The sequence below is a fragment of the Strigops habroptila genome, chromosome 8 (genome assembly GCF_004027225.2).
Source record: "Strigops habroptila isolate Jane chromosome 8, bStrHab1.2.pri, whole genome shotgun sequence".
Taxonomy (NCBI): domain Eukaryota; kingdom Metazoa; phylum Chordata; class Aves; order Psittaciformes; family Psittacidae; genus Strigops; species Strigops habroptila.
Window position 1 is genome coordinate 41,793,591 of NC_044284.2, and position 22,478 is coordinate 41,816,068.

Consider the following 22,478-nt stretch of genomic DNA (forward strand, 5'->3'; position numbering starts at 1 on the left):
CGCATCACCCTCCAGCCCGGCGTCATGTGCACTGTGCCTGACACCGGAGGACAAATGGGGCCTGGGAAGTGGCTGCAAGGTACAGAGGGGCACTGCTTTATTAAAAGCCTCAGTGAATAAATGTCTGGAGGTACTGAGCAGGGCTTGCCAGCAGCCTTTTTAGCTGACGGACTTTGCCCTGCAGTTAGAGCTCTGCTCTCAGCCCTCGGGGTGGGGATAATGTACCTGGGGCAGGAGGGTGTCTGCAAGCTGTTGGAGATGATGCCATGAGCAAAGCACCCATTCGAAGGTGTGGGGCTTGTCCACACCAGCCCGTTTCCCACCGTGCATAGAAAGACAAGTATCAGCTGCAGCTTCTTTAGCTGCCAGCTTCCCTGACCCTGAGGCACCTTATAAATCTTTCCATCTTAACCCGTGCTTGCTCAGCAGGCACTGCTGCTATGGGGCTGCTTTGCGATGTCTCAGTGCGCTGCGCAGGGAAGCACTGAATCAAGCTGCTGGGAGGCATGCTCAGGATGGCTCCCATACCCTCAGCACCACGATTTCGGGCCGCTACACCTCTGACTATACTGCTGTCTACAGCCCCTGCATCCCTGCAGGGATGGTAGGAGAAGGCAGAGGAGAGTGGTTCTTCCCTGTGAGAGCTGGAGATTGTGGATGAGAGTGTGGCTGGGGCAGGATGCCGAGGGGCATCGGGGCACTGCTGGTCAGGATCTCCCTGCAGGCATGCCTCCACAGGCAGTGCCTGGTGCCCATCAAGGCTTGGCAGGCATGGCCACATCACCCTGAGGAGCCTAGTTTGGTCACCCTGGAGTGAGAATCGCCACCATGCTGCATCTAACACACCCTCACCCTGCCCCAGGTGCTGGTGTTGAAGATAACATCACATGTTTTTTCTTTCCCCTCCAGACCAACGATGCCTTAGGAGCCACCTGGAACTGGCTGTACTTCATTCCCCTCATCATCATTGGGTCCTTCTTTGTCCTGAACCTTGTCCTGGGAGTGCTGTCGGGGTAAGTGAGATGCCATCCTTCTCCTCTGGGCCATGCTTGTTGCATGTCTCTCAGCCCCAAGGTTGGCCCTGGTACTGCCATGCTCCCCAGGACCCCAGTAACTGGTTCCCCTGTCCCTTCCACACCTGCCTGCCCCACAGCAACAGATTGCTCCTTGGCTCTGGTTAGCAACTTTTTTCCCCAGGGGACCCAGGAAAGGGGTAGCCTTGAAGATGCTTTTTTGTTGTTTCACCTTGTTGAAGAGTTCGTGGGTTTGGTCACCTGCAAGAAATGGCCAGTGTTGATCTTCTGGCTGCTTGGAACCTGCTGGCGGGGAGAGACATGATGGGGTCTTATGGAAATGTGTTTGAGTTCAGGATATGTTTGTAGTGGGGTGCATATTTGCTGGCTGATGGACTGCGGTGGACATGGGTTGGGATGGGTTTGGGGCAGTTGTGGGAGCAATGCAGGGCACCTCCACGCTGTGCAAGCCCTGGCTGCAAGATTATGCCTGGCATGGTGGGGGATGCCCGTTGATGAGGGTAGGGGTGCCTGAGTTGCACATGGACGAGCCAGGGATGTAGGGACAGCACAGCTGTCCCTGTTGTGCTCTTCCTAGGGGAGAGGAGGTTTTAATCTAAGCCATTAAGATGGGTTTGGAGAGCAACAGGCTTCTGTCTCCATGACAATGAACTGTGGTTGCATCAGCACATCCTCAACTGGTGGCGGGGGTTGGTGCATGGGGAGAGCATGCCCTCTCCTGCACTGGGAGGGGGATGTGGCTCCTCTGCTCTTGCTGCAGGTGACAGTGGGGACTCCATGCCCAGCAGCAGGTCATTTTGTCCCTAATTGCCCATTGTGAAAAAAAAACCCAAAACAAAACATAACCCCCCCCCAAACACTATAGCACTGGTTTGGCCAGCTGGAAAGTCCTTTGATGCAGGGATCAGTGTGGAGACTGGCCCTGGTCTTCTCCCTCACTATCTGAAGTGTCCCCATGAGTTCAGATGTGCCGGTAGTGGTGGTTTCAGGAGTGCTTTGCTGTGCTTCAGGGTCTGTTGATGAGTTGAATTTCCTCAGCTCTCAATCTAGGCTCTGACTGAGTCCAGGGGCTTTGGGGACAGGCTGCAGGAGGGGATTCACACTGCCTTGCAGGGAGGGATGTCTTATGGAGGATGAAGGTGTCCAAGCGGTGTTAGGTGGCTTTTGCATTTCTTATGCCACCTCCAGCTTGGGGATTTGAGCAAAGCCCAACTGGGTGTCAGTGTCAAGAAGGAGCTTTCCTACAAAAGCCCAGAGAGGAGAAGTTAGAAAGCTTGTGGCTAGTCTGGTTGATGCAGTGTTGAATCATGCCAATGTAATGTGTTGCGTGGACACCGAGGCTTTTGGTGTTGGTGTAATGCTGAGAGCAGCCTGGGGACACAGCAAGGGAGTAGTACTCTGGCCTGCAAGCCAGCCACTGGCAGGAGGACCACAGGGTGGCTGGTGGGATGACTGGTGCGTGCCCTGGTCCATGCTTGGTGCTTACCCACTCTGGGGCTGCGCAAGGCAGCTGTTCCTGCACCCGCTGAATTGGACACAGTTGTCTAGGGCTCTTCCCAGGCACCGGCTGGCATTTCGACTGTTTGTTTACTGCTAATAGGGTTTGTATTGGGGAAGGATGCAAGTGGGTGGGTGGCCTAATTGGCAATGGAGATACTCTCGTGGCGTGCCAAATATCTAGGGAAAAGCGCGACTGCTCAGCTCCCTGGAGGGCTGAGCAAGGTGAGTGGAGACAGCAAACTGGGCTCTGCCACCCAATGGCAGAGCCACCATGTGTGCCCTTCTGCTTGGCCACGGTCACAGACGTCCTCTGTGTCTCAGTGGATGCAGTCCCTCGGCAGTGGTGAAGCATCCTTTTGCCAAAGCTGCTGCCGGAGCTGCAGGGGGCTATGACGTAAGGTGAGAGAAGGTACTTCTGCACACAATGTATGTCCTTGAGGGCAATAAAAAGGACTTAGTTCCTTGCTTTGCTTGCTTAATTTTTATCGTTTTTACATCTTGCAATCCTCTTGTGCTGGAAGAGAGCACTTGGCTCTACTGTGGGAGGGGAAGTGTGACCTTTCCATCCCCCCGCCTCTGAGCTGGATGAGCAGGCAGGGTCTGGCTGCATCCTCTTGCATGCCCTGCGGTTGGGCTGAGCTGGGAGGAGAAGGTCACTTTGGGGATGAGCTCCATGGAAACATCTCCATGCAAAGGACACTTTTCTTCAGCATTCCAGCACTGCTTTGAGGGAAGACAGGCAGCCATGCCCAGCTGAAATTAAGGTCACTCTGTTAACTTGGGACACAGCAGTGAGTGGTGAGCCGTGGTAGCCTGCTTGCAGAAACCTGGATCCACATTGCTCGCAAACTGCACCATCTGCACTGGCAAATAACGAGGTCTGCTCAGGATTTCCAGCCTTCTTCTCGAAGTTCACACTCAGGAGCTGCTGCAGAGCTGCCTCTCTGCCCTCACTTTGTCTCGGCAGTGTTCTTTGGGGGGAAACAATCAAACACCCAAGGCAGGTCTTGAATGCAAAGAGGCTGCAGGAGGACATTTGTATGTTTAACTTGCCACCAGCAGAAGTTTGCCGGAGCCCAGATTTAGCAATCTTCTGGTTGCGATGCGCATCTCTCCCAACAGTCAGTTCCCCAACTGTTAAGCTGAGGCATGACCTCCGTGATGTAAACAGCCTGGATCCATCTGCTCCTAAGCACAAAGTATGTGGGAGAGGAAAAGAAATTATTTCCATCATACTGAGGCTCCTCGATTTTTCTCTCTAAATACTAACGCGCACACATGCACTGGAATTGCATGCAACACTCTTAAGAGGAGATAGAGTCGCTCCAGGCAGGGGCTTGGAGAGCCAGTTCTTCTGGGGCTTTGGCATTTATTACTATGTCTATTAACTTTCCCCTTCTATGGGTGCAATTACAGATCAATTAATTCTAACTGAAAGCAGGAAAGGAAAAAAAACATGGCCCTGTTCCTCTTTGAGAGCAGGTAGGAAGCCCAAGGAGATGTGACTGCTCAGCTTTGAAAGCTACGCAGGCTACTGAAATAATCCTGGCAGAAGAGAGTCAGTGGGAGCAAGCGAGGATGGAGCATCAGCTGAAATGCCTTGTTTTCTGCCATGTGGCAGCCAGTGGATGCTGGAGCTTAGGAAGTTGCTGAGACTCATATTGAGTGTTGCCTGCTGCTGTGCTGTGGCCTGAGGTTGATGTCACCCAGCACCCGCTGCGGTGTGGCAGGGTTTACCTGCAAATCTACATTTCTTCCTTGGGAGAGCCACTGTAGTGCAGAGAGAGAATCACACGCTGCAGGAGGAGCAGGAGGGATGGATAGGACCTCCTCCTGCCCTGGTTGATGGCCTATTGCAGGCAGTGCACTACAGTCTGGCTCTGAATCAGGGGGGTGCAGAAGTTGCACATGCCCCATGCAAGAGATCTGCAAAGGTCTGCTCTCCCTTCTTTGTGAATTTTTGTAATTTTTATTTTTCTCTCACCTGGTTCTCATGTAAAACAATTTGGATCTGTGTGTTTGGGCTGCACGAGCAGCAGAGACCCAGTGAGAGCTGTGCTGCCCTGTCCCTGCTGCCTGTGGCATGCATGGTGCTGCACTGGCAGTAATGCCATCCCAGTAATGACCACAGCTCACCACTTGTCCTGTCCTAGCCACTGCAGAGGTCCTGCCTTCTTTGCCCCTGATGGCAACAAAATGGCTTGTGTCTAGCTTGTTGCTCAAGCAAGAAGATGAAAGAGTGAAGATAAAAAATAAGCCATGCTTGGAGGTATAACGTTAAGGACTCACGTGGAGTTTCTGAAACTAGACAGGCTGTGTTTTGACTCTTTTCCACCTCCCTTTCCCCAGCCCCTGCAGAGAAAATCTGGTTTGGAATTGCTCTCCTCCATTCATTGTAGCATCTGTCCTCCCATTGAGGGCTGGTAGACTTCTTTTCCCTATCCAGTCTCATACTTCAGCCCCTTTCCAGGCTGACAAATCTGCTATAATCACTGGCATTCATGGTCCACAGCAATAGCTGTGTGATTGCAGAGTCAAAGGGGATGCTGCCCAACCTAGGAAGGCTGGGTCCTTGGGTCTGCAAGGAGAAGACCTTTGGAAGCTGATGGCAGAGAAAGATGTTGAGCATGATGGCAAGAAAAGTAAAATCCATCTGCATTGTACCAAACAAGAGAGTAATTTAAATCCTCCTAATTGCTTCTACTCATCCTAGTGATGTTAAATCTTTTCTCCTTTTAAGACTTTTCTGCCCCCCACCCCCAGCTCTTGCTCTAAGCCTTTGAAAGAAATGTCTAATGTTATAATTAAAGGATCAATTTGGCAAGATTTCTTTGTCTTAAGATCTTCTTTCTTTCAGGTTGGGTTAGTGCTGTGTTCCCAGTCTCTGGAGAGCTTTCTCCAGCTCCTTCAGGAGGCTTCTGTACAATCTCTGAAATATTTTCACTTCACTGAATTTGGATTTTTTTCCCATCCAATTTTGAGGCATAACAAATGGTGAATAAAATTAAGTTTTACAGCAATTAATAATAAGGGCATTGAAGATACAGATGTACATTTTCAATGGAGGCAGGGTTTGGTTTTTTTTGCTGGCTCTCTGCAAAACCTGGGCCCTGTGTATTTGAGCTGGATTGGGTGGTTTGAAGCCAAAAACACTGGAAAGCCAATTAATGTCTCGGAGGTAGGTGGTTTGTGAAGGGGAAATCAGGCAGACATGTTGCCACAATGCAGAAAGGCTCGCGGGGAGATCATGAGTTGGCAGCAAGATGCCAACATGCCTGAAAAATATTGTGTTGAAAGCATGAAAGCTTGGAAACATCTTTTTTTTTTTCTTTAATGGTTGTTGCATCTCAGAGAGTAGCTCAGATGAGATGTAAAGTGTCTGTGTCCATTGTGTGTTTGGGGATCCACTAGTTGGAGCTGCTTTTGAATGGATATGTGGGTATAACGAGGAGGGGGACCATGATACCTCCTGCCAAGTCCCCCAGCACCATCATGGGATGCACATTGGCTGGATCATGTTTGGTGAGAAATGGCCACGCTTGTCACTTTGTTCTGGGGAAGCTTTTGTATCATCAGCGTGGTGTTTGAACATGAGCGAAGCAAAGGAGCCTTTGAGATCTTCTGTATTCAGCAGCCAGGTGGGCATCCATTCAATGAGCACTTCTCTGCCTTGCTCTGCTGTACCACCTTTCTGTGGAGGGCCTCCAGGCCCTTTGCAAACAAGCTGCCTGACAAGAGATGCGTCTGGTGTGCTGTATCCTCTGGTGTTACAGGTAACAACTCCTTTTACAGCCAGCTGGACAGGAAAAAAAAAAAATCCAAACCAAAATGATGACTTGATGACTTTCCCCTTTGATTTCTCTTTGCAAATTATTTACCAGTGTGTCTCAGTTGCTTCAGATTTGCTCTTATTTATGCCTTCTTGCAAATCTGCTCTGTGGACTGCCTATTGTCTGTGGGTGAAAAGGCTTGATTTTGATCCTCTCAACAGAGCACTTGACAGATAGTCCTTGCTTACAGATTGCTTTCGGAGTTGTTTGTTTCATATTGTCTCATAATTTCTGTTCTCCTGGTCCCTGACAGCAATTGTGTGGCCATGGTTGCAGCTCTTTGACTTGGCAGATGGGTTTGGAGATGCCCAGTTCCTCCATGACCAGCTTCATCCTTACAAGGGGTAATGGGCACTCCTGTTGGGTGAAGTAGACAGGATGCCCCAAATGAATCACATAGTGTTATCAGTTCTTTGTACTGTTTGTTTGTTTTGCAGTGGTGAAGTGACATATCTGGCAGTTGCATCGTGGGTTTCACATTTGATGGTTGGTTCTGAATTCATTGTATTTGTCTGTTGAAGGCGTCAATTAGAGTGCTTGGAAGTTCCTGGGAAGTTAATGTGATGAAATGTTGGAAATTGGTGATTTTTTTTCCATGCTGTAACTCACTTGCAGTACTGGCCATGCACCTTTCATCTGCAGATCACTGTCACTTGCAAAGGGGGACTATAAAACTGTTCTCTGCTTACGGAGGATAGAAACTGGAGCATAGGAGGGAAGGGGACAAGTGACATTTTTCCAGTGCTACATGAGCCAGTGGGAGTGATTGCGAACAAAGCCCGGGGCTCTTCAAGCAGTGAAGCTCTGCTGCTCATACCAGCCCTGTCTGATAAGAGCAAAATAAAATCCAGAGCTTCCATCTCTGCTTCTTACTGCTGGGGCTACCAGACCCTCTGCCACCTTTCTGTAGCTTTCTTGCAGATAGCTTGACCATGTTATTGCTGCATTTGGTGCAACATTGCAAACAACAGACTTCTTTGAGCAATGGGGGCAGAGATGCGAACCTCGGTATTGTTACCCTTGGAAAAATGTTGAAACCGAGACTCTACAACTGCAATGTTGGTGGCTTCCTTCTCCTGCTGATATTTGTTGTCTTTGTCATTTTTTTTTTTTCTCTACCTCGAAACAATAAGCTCTCCAAACTCTTGGCTGCTCTGCACCAAGAGTTCCACAAGTGTTGTGGAAAAGCTGTCTTTTTTTTTTTTTTAAGGCCATAGCAAGGTTGAGCTGAACACAAAGCAAGCAACCATGAGTTCTTTTCTCACTTTGATCATGGAGTACTTCTTGGATGCATGCATGAAGTATGTGGAGAGGGGCTGATCCCACCCTGAAATGGAGAGGCTGGACTGGACACTTGCATCTCTGCTCGGATTCATTGGTGAGGGGCAGACTTTGCATCAAGGTACAGCTGATGCCCAACTGGGTTCCCAAGCAACGGGTGAACCTGCTCTTGGATGAATGAGAGCCTGTTGACTGAAGCTAAGAAACAGGAATTACTGAAGAGGGGAGGTATTTAAAGTCCTTGCTGTTCAGTGGACAGGGTTCCCCATCAGCAGATGCAAAGTATGAGTTCTCTTGTGTTTCTCACTGCTTTGAGTAATTTCAGTGTCTCCGTTGCTGCTTTGGCTCTCCATCAAATAGCAATTAATTGAATTCTTGAACTTCATGTTCAGGGCTGCCCAAAGCCTGGACCCGAGAGATCCTATAACACAGGTAGCCAGTAGTGACCATGTCCCTGCTGCTTTGGGCCCTGTGTGGAGCCACAACGGCCCATATATTTTTGAGGGGCCAGTTTATAAAAAGAGCTCTTTAGTGCTGGGAGTCTTGACATTTCTTCTGGTAGCTCCTCATCTTGAGATGTTCTGTCCTCTCCCCACTCGTGGAGACAGTTTCTGATTTGGGCTGCCTTCTCCCTGTGTCTTCATGTTGTCATTGCCTGTCCTTTTTGCCTCTATTTTTGTTCACTTCTCCTCTTAGTGTGGGGTGTTAACGCAAACCAGCATGATGAGGTCTTTCTGAATTTTTCGTGCTGCTAAGTAGCAAACCTGTCTAATACAAGCCCCTTTAGGACCTGGTGGAAGTGACAGACATCAGCAAGTACTTATAATAAAATCTGATTTAAATCAGTCTTAGAATTGTAGAATACTAAATTTGAAGGGACATAAGTTTCATTTGGTGCAACTTTTCTTTGCAAAAGCATGACCTAGACAAGATGGCTCAGCATGCTGTCCAGCTAAATCTTAAAACTGCCCAGTGTTCGGGAATCCACCACCTCCCTGGGGAGATTATTCCAATGGCTGATTGTTCTTATTGTGAAAAATTTTCCTTGTGTCCAGTTGGAATCTCTCATTACTCCTTGTCTTTTCCATGTGACTCCTTGTAAAAAGGGAGTCTCTGTGTTCTTTGTATCTACCCTTTAAATACTGGAACACGGTGATAAGGTCTACCCTAAGCTGCCTTTTCTCAATGCTGAACAAACTCAGCGTCGTGGTTTAACCTCAGCTGGCAACCAGGTACCACGCAGCCACTCACTCCCTCTGCCTTGGTGGGATGGTGACGAGAATCAGAAAAAGGTAAACCCAATGGGTTGAGATAAGAACAGTTTAATAATTGAAATAAATAATAATAATAATAATCATAATCATAGGAAATAAAAAGAGAGAGAGAATAAAACCCAATAAACACAAGTGACGCACAGTACAGTTGCTCACCACCTGCTCACCAAAGCCCATCCTGACCTGAGCAGTGATCGATGGCTCCCAGACAACTCCCCCCCAGTTTCTATACTGGGCATGGTGTGCCGTGGTATGGAATACCCCTTTGGCTAGTTTGGGTCAGGTGTCCTGTCTCTGCTTCTTCCTGACTTCCTGTGCCCCTCCTCACTGGCAGAGCATGAGAGACTGAAAAGTCCTTGATCAGGGTAAGCACTACTTAGCAACAACTAGAACATCGGTGTGTTATCATATCAACATTGTTCTCAGACTAAAGCCAAAACAAAGCACTGTACCAGCTACTAGGAGGAAAATTAACTCTATCCCAGCTGAAACCAGGACATACAGTTCTCTTAGCCTTTCGTCATACAGTTCTTTGATCATCTTTGTGGCACTTCTCTGGACCCTCTCCAGCCTGTCCACATCTTTTTTGTATAGCAGGGACCAAAACTGAACACAGTATTCTAGATATGACCTGACAAGCACTGAGTAGAGTGCGATTATGACTTCTTTATCTCTGCTGGTGATGCCTTTGTTGGTGCAAACTCTATTGGCTTTCTTTGCCGTAGCAGCACACTGTTCACTCATATTGAGCTTGCTGTACACCAGGACCCCCAGGTCCCTTTATGCAGAGCTGCTCCCCAGCCAGGTAGATCCCAGCCTGTGCTGCACCCTTGGATTATGTTTTCCCAGGTGCAAGACCTTACACTTGTCCTTGTAACTTTGTAAGATTCTTGTTAGCCCACTCTTCTAGCCTATCCAGGTCATCCTGCAGGGTGGCTCTCCCTTCCGAAGTGTCCACTGCCCCACTCAGTTTGCTATCATGAACAAATTTCATCAGGGTACACTTGATCCCATCATCCAGATCACTTATGAAGATATTAAACAGTGTTGGGCTTACTGTCGATCCCTGGGAGACCCCACTTGCAACAGATCACCAGTCTGAAAAAGAGCTATTCATCACCACCTGCTGGGTGTGGCTGGTCAGCCAGTTCCCCATCCACCGTATAGACTATAATGTGTCAGTTCCTCAAGGAGGAGGCTGTGGGAAACCATATTAAAAGCCTTGGAAAAATCCAGGTAGACAGTCACAAGCTTTCTCTAAGGTAGAAGGTAACCATCAGCATTTGCCCCTGGGACAGTGATGTAATGGGCTGATACTTCCCAGCTCCTTCCTGGTTTACAATTTAATGTCACCAACCGCTCGTCAGCTTTTCATTCCCCAACTTGTGTGTCTGCCACTGCTCTATAAATGTGCTCTCTTCAACATCATCAGCTGTATGCTCTGCTTCTTGCTGCAGCTTTGTCACAACGTGGCAAGCATGTAACTTTTGCCAAAGTACACCCGGGATGATCAAAGCTGCTGCTAAAAGGGAATACAGGAAATAGGATGTTTGTGTTTTCCTTTTCTTGTATTCTTTCTTTTCACCAGTTAGTGCTTCATGAGAAGACTTTCTCGAGACAATCCAGCTTCATTAAGGAATCATAAAATCATAGAATGGCTTGGAAGGGACCTTTAAAGGTCACCTGCTCCAACCCCTCTGCCATGAGCAGGGACATCTTCAGTTAGATGAGGTTGCTCAGAGCCCTATCCATCCTGACCTTGAATCTTCTCTGACTTCTTCTGGCAATTCAAGTGAACTTAAATCAAGTATTTACCCATACCCAAAAACTTGTTGCCTCCTTGAAAGCAGACCTAAGAAGCACATCTTCCCTCTGCAGAGATTTTTGTACCTTTCAGACACCCTGCTCTAGCCTTTGCTATTGGTTCAGTACAATAATCCTGGTCTGCAGTGCCAGTTCTGCTCTGCTTGCTTGCCATCGTCTGTTTAAGTTGAAACACCAGGTTACAGACTGCACAGTTAGTTCAACACTCTTACTTTAGCTCCTTTACACCTCTTGGGTAAATACCATCTGATCCCCCTGGTTTGCACCTGTCTCATCTGTGTTTTCCAAACCGTCTGTTGTCAATTCTGTCCCATAACCTTCTCTGACATCCTCCTGGAGTCGACGGTGTTTTTTCCTCCAATTGTGATGCTCAAACCTGAAGCAGAGCCATGAGCTGAGACCTTGTGAGTGCCAAAGAGAGCAGCAGTATTACCTGATGTCTTCAGATGGTGTTCCTTGTTATACATTCCATTACACGTGTGTTTTCACAACAGCATGGTACTTCTGCCTCATCCTCAGCATCCTTTTCCTACACCATCCTTTCTGCTGCCTTGTGTTGTTTTAAGACCCGCTTGATCACTGGTTTGTTGGAGGCATCTTTAATGATGGTAAAAGGTGACAAATTGATAGGTTTGAAGTTGGTTGGCTTGTTATTTCAAAGCACTGAAGCCACAATATTGTTGTGACCAGTCCTATATATCTGCTCTGGGCTCAAAGACACTCCAAAAAGGAGAAGAGTGGTTTGCAGTACCTGTGATTTATATATATAATTTTTTTTTTTCGTAACTGTTTTTTGGTTGTTGGTTTTCTTGTAGCTGGGTGTTTTGGTTTGGATTTGGTCCTCAAAAAAGGGGGAGCTGTTTTCAAGCTGAATGCTTCCACATGGGTTCTTCTCCCACTAAAACCAGACCTAGGCTCTCCAGTTCTTCAGAGTTGCAACAGTGTAGTGAAAGGATCACTGCCCTGGTGTGAGCGAGGGTGTGGGGTCCTGGGGAGGAAGGTGTGGTATCCCCCAAGGTCTCTTGCTGGGAGCAGAGACACTCTCAGGCCATGTGAGGGGAATGCCAAGGCTGTAGAGGCAGAGGAGGAGTGAACCATCTGTGCTTCAATTGCCCTGGCAGGCTGGGCGCAGCATGTGGATGGATGGTGCCCTTGCGTGCAGGAGGACAGATGGCATGCTGCTCCCCAGCTCCCACCGCGACCTTCAGTGCTTGCCTCCATCACACACTGCATGCCTTTGGCTTTATGAGGCCGGATAGAGAAGGACTGAAATGACACAGGGTCGGCACAATTGTTGCTTAGCTGCCATGGGTGGATGTTTTCAAGCTGGAAGCATCAGGATTTGGGGCCAGGAGACCCAGGTGGACAAGCAGAGCTGTTGCAGTAGAGACAGTGCTATCCCTCCTTGCAGCTATCCCCTAATGGGGCAGCACAGCCCTGGGCTCTTTGCAGGGAAAAACAGGGCCATCCCTGGTGATGCAGTGCAAACACACTGGGCAACAGAGCCCTTCAATGGGAGGCAGGCACCTGACTCTCTCAGTGATGTGATGCTGCCCTGCCTGTGACTTGGAGCCTTCCCAAGCAGCTGTCAGTCACCATTGCTGGCCCTGTTCTCGCTCACATACAGTATTATCTCTACCCGCTGCTGCAAATTGGCTCTGAGCAATCCTTGATCTGTCAGCATCGCCTACCCACTCTCAGATGTCACCAGCCCCCGCTGCTGCCCTGCTTGGTAACGTGTCTCTCTGAAATGTAATAATTCATTAAGTTGAGATTAACTTTCCCCCCCTCCCCTCCCCTCTCTGCCACCCCTTCTTCTTTCTAATGGACAAAAGCAATTAAGCTCCATTAGGGATCAAGCATGTGGGAAGTGTCTCCCTCAGAGACGCTGCCACAGCTGCACAGACCTTGTCCCTGGATGTGTGTGGCACCAGCTTCTTACAAATTAGGGCCCCATGAGCAAATGGTTGGGTAGGGGAAAATGTTTGATGAGTGGAGTGCTGGAAAAGATGCTCTGCACCATCCTCTGGGAAGAAGTGATTTGAGGCTCAGCTGATCCTTCTGGCTGGGTTTTATTGTGGATGCATGTTGATGGCTTCTCTTACCATGCAGGAAAAGGAGACACTAGCCTTGGCAGAGGAGGAGCTGGAAGACAGAAGAATGGGCAAGCAAGAGGTGGCAGAGAGGGGTCAGATTCTCAGCTGGTGTAAATCAGGGGAAGCTTTCCAGGTGCTTCCAGTTGCCAAATATGCCGTACGAAGACAGGCTGAGAGAGTTGGGGCTGTTCAGCCTGGAGAAGAGAAGGCTGCGTGGTGACCTCATAGCAGCCTTCCAGTATCTGAAGGGGGTCTATAAGGATGCTGGGGAAGGACTCTTCCTTAGGGACTGTAGTGGTAGGACAAGGGGTAATGGGTTCAAGCTTAGACAGGGGAAGTTTAGATTAGATATAAGGAAGAAGTTCTTTACAGTGAGGGTGGTGAAGCACTGGAATGGGTTGCCCAGGGAGGTTGTGGATGCTCCATCCCTGGTGATGTTCAAGGCCAGGTTGGACAGAGCCTTGGACCACATGGTTTAGTGCAAGGTGTCCCTGCCCATGGCAGGGGGGTTGGAACTAGATGATCTTAAGGTCCTTTCCAACCCTTACTATTCTATGATTCTATGATTCTGTATCTGCAGGGCCTGGCTGGCAAAAGTTCTGCCAAGGTGCTGGGTGGCAGGGGGTTATGGCCTGTGGGGCAGAGGTTCAGCATATGGGAGCACCAGTGGACCAAACCAGAGGGAGAGGGGCAACTTCCCCACTAACTCTGGCTGCAAATGGCATCTTCTCATTTCTTGACATTCCAGATTTGTAAACAAAGGCTGGTGAGCAGTGATGGCACAGCCAAAATGGTCCTGTCTTTCCTCCAGCTAATGGAAGGTCGTTTTTTTGCATGGCATATCCAAAACTGAGAGTGCGTTTCACTGTTGGCTGTGGGAGGTCCTTCCTTCTCCCACATCTCCTCCCGCCCTCCTTCCCTCCACTTAGGCTGCTTTTCTCTTCCTTGTCTTTTGTTCTCTCCCCCTTCCCTGCCCTAGGAAGAAAGTCTCATTTCAGTCTGAAAGGCAGCAATGGAGGGGGAGAGTCATTTGATGCTTAATGCCAGAGCGGCAGGAAACTTCACCTTCCTGGGGTGGAATTAAAAATGCTTGAATTGTCTGGGGATCTTAAACAAGAGATGCAGGGAACATTCAGGGCTTTTCACACAAACACACATACACACACATGCAGAAGCCCACACAGCATTAAGGGTGTAATAGCTCAGCTGGGGTAATGCACTTGAACTCCCTCTGCAGCAGACAGACCAATTTTTTCAGTTCTTTTGAATATTTCTTTTTTTTTTTTTTTTTTTTTTAGGCTGGAGATTGCTGCTAGTCTCCAGGGAGAGAGACATTTGTCTTGCAAAGAGAATGGTGCCATTTGTTCTCTGCAATCACTCTTCCCTCTGAGCACCCTGGAACCGGGAGGGGGCTGAGGGCACAGGCTGTGTTCCTCTGTGCTCCTGGAGCTTCTGTAGCTGCTGGGGCTTGAGATGGAAGTGGGAGCTGCAGCCAGCATATTGCATCCCCTGGTGTTGTTGCAAGGAAGGGTGTGCTGGGGGGATGCCTGGTGTGAGAGATACTTTCTGTGTGCAAATGTGATCATCAATACAGGTGCAACTTGCAAGTCAAGATGCCCAGGGTACACGGTGTGTGCAAGCGTGGCTGTGGGACCTCCTAGAAGCAGGTTCAGTTGTGTCGTCTTACATATGACCCACCTTACACCCATGGTGTGGGTGGGAGGTTGCCTACATTGCCACTCCTGTGTTTCCTGCTCTGTATTTCAGTTTCTCTGTGTGTGATGGCCTTTGCATGCATGCTTAGGGCTCTGTTTGCTGCTTCATACAGGGTGGATGAAAAATCTGCCAGGGTCTTCTACATATGGCCACAGGTGTGTGTAAAACAGAAAGTGGACCATGCTTACCAGCGTGGTCTTGTGTTTTAACTACATGTGAGAAGATGTATATAGCCCTAGCTACATATAGGGTGTCTTTGCACAGCTCTGGACTGAGCTACAGGTGAAATCATATGTCTTAGATACTGTTTATGTGTGTGCGCTTAGGGGTACATGTGAGCACCTGGATGCTAGCACATCTGTGCACCACATGTGTTAGAGGCTGCATGAGCAGAGGGCGCAGCACTAGCTCTGGCCAGTGTTGATCAGCGTTTGATATGCCCTTGCCTGCACAGAGCCCTTGCAGTGCTGCCTGCACTCCTGCCTACTGCAGAGCTGTGTCCTTCTCTGGACTGGTCATTACATCTGGACAGTTCGTGTGAGACACTGAAGTCCAGAGAAGGACAACAGGGATGTCTCAAGTCTTGGGAAAGTACTTCAGGGAGAAGCTGGAAAGAAAAAGGATTCAGAGGAGGAGGTAAAGGTGGCGGATAGGACCTGCCCTCTTCCACCCCTTTGCTGCCTATCCACAGTGCCTGGTTTTTATTCCTGAAGGGGGACATGCACAAGCTGAGTTGGTTCTGGAGGCAGGTGGCACTGGGAGCACTCTCCCTGAACAGCAGTGGCTCCCAGCTGGGGCATGCAGGGCTGTGACCAAAGCAGGGGGTTTGCTCACAGGCATCCACGCCTTTCCTCCTGCAAAGAAGCCTCTCCACCTCTCTGGTCGTTCACCCATCCCCTGGCCATGCTTTGGCTGGGGATGGCTGTACATATCCCCAGCCCCAACTCCTCTCACCACCTCCTTCTGCCCTTTCCCAGGGAGTTTGCCAAAGAGCGTGAAAGAGTGGAGAACCGCCGAGCCTTCATGAAGCTACGGCGCCAGCAGCAGATTGAGCGGGAACTCAATGGCTACCGGGCCTGGATAGATAAAGCGGGTAAAGGCTGCTGGGCCAGGGGAGGTCCCTGCGGTATGGTGGGCACCACATGCTGCTGGTTATGGGTGGTGGGGGTGGGAAGGGATCCCCGAACATCATCCAGTGCAACCCCAGGCTTGCACAGGTGCTCACATGTTGACATTGTCTTCATGGGTGAGCGCAGTCCCAGATGGTGTGAAGGTCCAGCCAGGCTGCAAGCAAGGACATCACCAACATGAAACCTCATGTTTTGTGGCATGAAACTTGTATTTTGAACATGAGATGTATACATCTCCAGGGGAGGCTGTGAGCGTCATGGCTGTGAGCTTTGCTCTGCGATGGTTTCTTTTCACTTGATATTTGCTGGAGTTCCCTGCAGTGGTGGGCAGTGGGAAAGTAGAGCAGTGAAGAGTGACTGTGGTTTTCCAGCTATACCTGCTCTGGGAGCAGTCTGGAGGGGATGCACTCACCAGGGCCCGCTTCAGGGTTCCTGGACCTGGGCAAGGGCTGGGGGTGGTGGAGCTTTCCAGACTTCCTGCTGACAACCCATCCAGGCATGACAGCCCGTGTAAGTAAGGCAGTAAGTCTGATGTGTTCAGCTGATGGTATCTTGTCTCCTGATGCTGAACTGTGTGTTTTGCATAGAGGAAGTCATGCTGGCTGAAGAAAACAAAAATTCTGGGACCTCAGCCTTGGAAGGTAAGACAAGCAATGCTCTTCCTAAAAATCTCACTACCCTTCCTTCTACCTGCCTGTAGCTGGAGGTTGAAACCCTTCAGCTGTGATGGGAGGTCTGGGGATACCCCAGTGGGATCTTCAGCCCAGGAGAGGAGTGTGGGGGGGTGAATCGATGGCATAACCCCTGAGACAATGTCGAGGCCAGGAGGTGTCTGGTTCCATGAAAGAGAGAGCTCTGGACTAGGGTCACCTGAGTATCTCTGCCTTACTACCAGACCTGAGATAGCTAAGTACTAATCACCATGTCCTGATCCAATGAGTTGGCTACCAACAGAGTAGGTGGCCACATAGTTGGGCCACTATGGCTCTAGCACCCATTCCTCTTCCCTTCCTAGTGCTCAGGCGAGCGACCATCAAAAGGAACCGGACAGATGCCATGAACCGTGACTCGAGTGATGAACACTGTGTTGATATCTCCTCTGTAGGCGAGCGGAGACTGGCACAAAGAAGACCTCTTCATCCAACCTTGGGTCAGTAAAGTTTGCAGCTTGCTTCCCCAAAACTTCTGCCAGCTTAGTGAGTTGCCAGAATCATACCCATCATGTGGAGACTATCATAGATCAGCCACCTCTGCTAGTTTGGCAGCAAAGGGAGCAAACCACCTGCTGCCCCCTGTGCCACATAAAAACTGCCTGGATAATGTGTGTCCCATAAAAGCAGTGTCTGTGAGCCATCTGTCCTGTCTCATGTTGCAGGGAAGGCTGAGGCACTGAACTCCTCCCCTCACCTTGACTGGGGCACCCAACTCCTTGTCCCCACTCTTTTCCCTTAGGTAACCCCTTGAGTCATTCTGGCCTCAAAGGCGCCAGAGTGGACGGTGCCTCCTACTTACGGCACAAGGAGCGACTCCTGCGCATCTCTGTTCGCCACATGGTGAAATCCCAGGTCTTCTACTGGATCGTCTTGAGCCTGGTGGCTCTCAACACTGCCTGCGTGGCCATCGTCCATCACAACCAGCCAGCCTGGCTCACCCACTTCCTCTGTGAGTCCCTGGGCTTTGTGTACGTGTGAGAGCCGCTTCTTGCACCAGGGCATGTGGGGATGAATCCCACCAGAGACATGCTGGTGTCGAGCTGGGTGGGGAATAACCCGAACTACATTTGTTCACTGTTGATAACAAAGGACCACATACAGTGATTTAATTCAGCTTTGCCCTTGGCTTCGTGGCCGCTGATTGTTGTCTCAGCCCTGTGAACAAACATGAAGGAGTTGTACTGAGCGTATGCTCTTCAGGTCTGGTGTGTTTGTCAAGAGAGAGAAACAGACCTGAGTTGGGTTTATCCTAAAATTGTGAACAGTGGTGATGGAAAGCTTGCTGGAAATACATCTATGAATGCCCACAAGCAACTGCTGAAAAGGTGTAAATCTGCAGGGATGGGACTGGTTGTGGGAGAACCCCTGGTTAAAGATTGGTGCAAGCATGGCATGGAGATCCCAAGCTTGAAAGCAGTTACTGGAGCATCCCCCAGCCCGCTGTGGGCTATGGTACAAGGTCAGGTCTCGGAGGCCGTACACCCATGTCTATTCTAGCGTGGTGCTAACTGCAGTGCGGTGTGGTCAACCCCACAGCAGCCATGTGTTACCCCTGAGCTGCTGCAGTAGGGACAATGCTGCTTTCTCAGCCATATTATTCTTACTCACCTTGAAATTGTCCCTGTCAAGCAGTGGGCCTGCCCAGATCTGCATTAGCATGCTCAAGCCTGCCGGGATCCCAGCACGCCACAGTGTGGTATGGCAGCTGGTCATGGTGAGAAGCATCTTTTGGACAAGGTGGAGAGCCAGACTCTTGCCTGGTAACATTCATGAAATAGCTGGAGAAGCTTTTCACTGGCTCTTGGCTGTTTGGCTCAGTTTCCCTGGCCGTGTTCCAGTTGTGCAATGATTTAAATCAGGTTGCTAATATTCCCCTACAATGTCATGTGGTTAATATCTTTGCAGATGCCACAACCACTGTCTATAATGCTAAAGAGCTGCTCTGCTCCATGCTGGCTATCTCTGTTCTTCTCCTACCCCTTGTACACTAGTGCATCTACCCTGAATGATTAACTTGTGGGGCTGATGCTCTGTTATATACAGTTTAGCTCCTCACAGACAAGCTTGCCTCATCCCAGACCCTTAGAGCTTGGGGAAGAGCATGGTCCTTGATTTGTCCCATCTCTGTGGTGTACTATATGGGCCACTGGTGGATGTGTGCAGGATGCTCCACGCAGCTCCGTGCCCCAGGGGTAGCGTGTTTGGGTTTTCTCTTTCAGACTATGCAGAGTTCCTGTTTCTTGGTCTCTTCCTCCTGGAGATGTCATTAAAGATGTATGGGATGGGGCCACGCCTTTACTTCCATTCTTCCTTCAATTGCTTTGACTGTGGGGTAGGTGTCCCCAGAGATGCTGTGGGTGTGTGGGGAGATGTTTGGAAGGCATCTGCAGTGCAAAGCACTAAGGGGGAGAAGAATGGGGTGGCCCTTGCAGTGGGCAGGGAGCCCTTTTTACCAGGACAGCATGCCTGTGCCAGCTGTTGGGCAGGGTAGTGGGTGCCTCATCTTCAGGCATGTGAAGATTTCCTGCAACAGCCTGTCCTGAGCCTGTCTTTGACTCATGTCTGGATTTTAGGTCACAGTGGGAAGCATCTTCGAAGTGGTTTGGGCTATCTTCAGACCAGGAACCTCTTTTGGGATCAGTGTCTTGCGAGCCCTTCGTCTCCTGCGAATATTTAAAATAACCAAGTATGTACTGACTGTCTATGCCTGTCATCCTTCATCTCAGACTGTGGCTGCAGCCCAGATCCAGTTGCTCCTGCTCTCCTGTTGGCATCACTGCAAGTGCTCCAGCAATATCTGTTTTCTAGGTATTGGGCATCCCTGAGGAATTTGGTGGTCTCACTGATGAGCTCCATGAAGTCTATTATCAGCCTCCTTTTCCTCCTCTTCCTCTTCATTGTAGTCTTTGCCTTGCTGGGAATGCAGCTGTTTGGAGGCAGGTAGGTCATTTCACATCTTGGGAAAAGGAATTGTTTGGTGTTAAACCAAGCAACGACACCCTCTTAGATGCCAGGAAGATTGTAGCCTTTCCTCTCAGTCTGCTGCTAACAGTGCTACTTCTCCCATACAAGGTCCCCTGCTCAATGGGTGCCTTTGGGCTGTGTGGGTCCTTCTGGCCAGTAGACCTTTCAGGTTCTGGCACCAAATGCCCAGGAGACCTTCTTTAAAGTGGGGAAAGGTCCTCCTAAGCACAAGAGAGCTGACAGAACAGCATTCAGAGGTTTGATATCCTTGTTACTCCAACCTGTTTATGTCTTCCCAATTTCACTTCCAGGTTTAACTTCATCGATGGGACACCATCAGCCAACTTCGACACTTTCCCTGCGGCCATCATGACAGTTTTCCAGGTAGGAGCTGAGCTGCAAAGGCGCACACCAAAGGAACTTGGGACCACTGGTTTGCTCCCTCCTGGTTGGAAGGGGTTCTTTAAACCAAACAAGTTCCCCTCCATCAGCTGTTAGGATATAACTCACTTCCTCCCGCTCTCCTCCTGTATAACTAAATGGATGGAAAGAGATGGAAACTCTTCTGAGGAGACCTAAATCCTCAGCAGTGTCCAACATCATCTTCCTCAAGTGCTGCAGCTGCAGAACTCGGTTATCCACTGCACAGGGCCTTTGTACTTGGCTCCTGCATGTTGGTGGGATAGATCAAGGGGACTGTCCAGGTGACGGGAAGGTGTGGGTGACAGCTGCTGGTTTGCTTTCCTGCAGATACTGACAGGTGAGGACTGGAACGAGGTGATGTACAATGGCATCCGCTCCCAGGGAGGTGTTCGCTCAGGCATGTGGTCGTCCATCTATTTCATCGTCCTCACCTTGTTTGGAAACTGTATCCACCTGGCTGCTGTGCTTTTAGTGGAGACAACCCCGTCTCATCACCCTCTCTGGGGGCACCCCCTTCCCCACCTGCTGCTCCTTCCTCCTTTCCCAATTGAGGGAGACATATCATATGTGCAGCAGCCCTGTATATCCCAAATGCAGAGAAGGGGCTGTCTGGAGGTGCACTGAGGGCTATATATATGCGATGGGTGAGGAGTTTGTCCTTTTGGCTGCTCCTCACCAGCTGGTGAGGAGCCATCAGGGCCACCCTCATTTGGTGGCTGCAGACACACACGTCCTTAACACATGGCTTGTGCATCCTTAGCTGCTCGCAGATACTCTGCTGAACGTGTTCTTGGCCATTGCGGTGGACAACCTGGCCAATGCTCAGGAGCTCACCAAGGTACGTTCTTGTTGATCCTTTTATTTCTCGTGTGCAGAAAGTGAAGCAGGAAAGGCATCAGGAGCAGTGCCTGTGACTGTCCTTATTCTAGAGCCAGGGCCACCAAGTCCCTTAGCTCAGCCTACCTTGAAAAGAGGTCGGGTCAAATTGGGAATGGAGGCTCTTTCTCCAGGAAGGTACTTAGGGTGCTCCCCTGAAACACAAACCCATATTACTGGGCAAAGCCATTTAGACTTTGATTTAGGAAAGTGCTTAAACCTTCTAATCTCTCCAGGAACACCCACATTTCCCATCAAGTGTGGCTTAGCTATTTCTCCGTTTTAAGCTTCCCAGTTTCGTTTGCCTCCGGTCAGACCACAATAACTCTCATCTATCTGATGGGACCTGATGCAGGGATGGTTATTTGCCAGAGTGCTCTGGAGATGTGGAGTGGGAAGGCTTTCCAGTAGTGCCAGTATTTATTCTCCGTCTACCCACAGGGCAGTGGACATGATTTAGGATGCTGTTTAGGATGATGCTTGAGAAGGTTATTGGGCTTAGCTGCTTTTAAGACCATGCTGGGAAATATTTTGGGAATGCTAAAGTGTTGGGGCACCATCTGTATAATGGTGAGTAGGTGAGAGCTGCAAGGGTCATTGCTGCTCTTTGGAGCGAACCAGTGATTCCGTGGTGCCTGTTTTTTTGCAGAGCCCATGCCTATTGCTCAGGTCTCTGAGGCTCACTGAAAGGTTTCCATGCCGGTGTAACTCTGATCCATTAGCAGCAAACAAAACAGGGCATGGTTCTTGTTGGCTGGAGGGGTGTGTGTGGGTCCCTGTCCTCCCATGGTAGGTGCAGGTGGCACTTCCAGGGGCTGCTGGCTGCGCTGGGCTGAGAGGGGTGGGGGAGCCCCATGTTGTACCAGCAGCATCAATTAAGAGAATGCTGAGCTTTTGAAAAGGCTGAATGTGTGCTAATGACTCCTAATGACTTTTTTTGCTCCAGAGACACAACCATATTAATTAAAGCAATACAGTCTCTGCTGGGGTCATTTGTGGATGCCTTGCTTCCCACTCCATTGGGGGATGCCTATCTCACCCCTGTGGCTGTGAAGAAGGGAGGGCTGAGCTGGTCTATGCTGTCTGGGGCTGTTCTAGTATGCACAGCCCGGCTCTTGTCTGGAGTGGGCTGGGTTCACTTGTTTAAGTAGCACTGACACCTTCAGTAAGATCTGTTGCAGTCGGGAAATTGTGTCCCCTGTAGCACAAGTTAAAGGCTGTCTCTGGAGATACAGGTCCCCTTTCTCCTGCAGGCCGTGGCATCTAAGGTAGACCTGTGCATCCCTTGCTGCCTCCAATGGCTGTACCTTCCTTTGAAACCCTAGCATCCAACTAAACACCTCCCCTCTTTCCTCTGCAGGATGAGCAGGAGGAAGAGGAGGCATTTAACCAGAAGCACGCCCTTCAGAAAGCCAAAGAAGTCAGCCCCATGTCTGCCCCAAACATGCCTGCTATCGAGTGAGTGACACCCCCAACCCCGCTTACTCCAGTGACCCCGCACGCCCAGCTGGGCTTCTCTTCCCAGTGGAGAGCTGAAGTGGAGCCTGACGTGGCTGGATGTGGGGGCTGCCACAAGAAAAAGAGGTCCCTGCACAGGGTGTCTTCCTGAGGATGGATGAAGATCTAGGAGCATGCTCCCTGTGAGCAGCAGTAGCTTCGGAGAGGTGTCAGAGTGGGGTCCAGGTCACCCTGTAGGACCTGGAATTGCCCACCTCAGTGCTTGAGCATGGCAGAAATATGCTAAAAGAGGATTTCTGCCCCAAATGTACAGCTCAAACACCCAGGGCTGTGCTACGGGTGGGAAAGGAGGTTGGGGA

The 22,478-nt window shown here is 49.9% G+C and overlaps 1 protein-coding gene across 8 annotated transcripts in view; it reads left to right on the forward strand.

Annotated features, from left to right (window-relative positions):
- Positions 1 to 22,478, forward strand: part of CACNA1E (calcium voltage-gated channel subunit alpha1 E) — a 141,546-nt gene that overhangs the window by 76,366 nt on the left and 42,702 nt on the right. For 7 of the 8 annotated variants that reach the window (XM_030495458.1, XM_030495463.1, XM_030495460.1 and 4 more), the window contains 12 exons: positions 910 to 1,013; positions 15,533 to 15,648; positions 16,273 to 16,326; positions 16,701 to 16,835; positions 17,138 to 17,347; positions 18,618 to 18,730; positions 18,972 to 19,084; positions 19,207 to 19,338; positions 19,674 to 19,746; positions 20,113 to 20,230; positions 20,556 to 20,623; positions 22,022 to 22,119. In XM_030495458.1, the coding sequence (XP_030351318.1) occupies positions 910 to 1,013; positions 15,533 to 15,648; positions 16,273 to 16,326; positions 16,701 to 16,835; positions 17,138 to 17,347; positions 18,618 to 18,730; positions 18,972 to 19,084; positions 19,207 to 19,338; positions 19,674 to 19,746; positions 20,113 to 20,230; positions 20,556 to 20,623; positions 22,022 to 22,119 (1,334 nt within the window). The remainder of the gene's footprint in view (positions 1 to 909; positions 1,014 to 15,532; positions 15,649 to 16,272; positions 16,327 to 16,700; positions 16,836 to 17,137; positions 17,348 to 18,617; positions 18,731 to 18,971; positions 19,085 to 19,206; positions 19,339 to 19,673; positions 19,747 to 20,112; positions 20,231 to 20,555; positions 20,624 to 22,021; positions 22,120 to 22,478) is intronic. The other variant, XM_030495461.1, reaches the window with a different exon arrangement.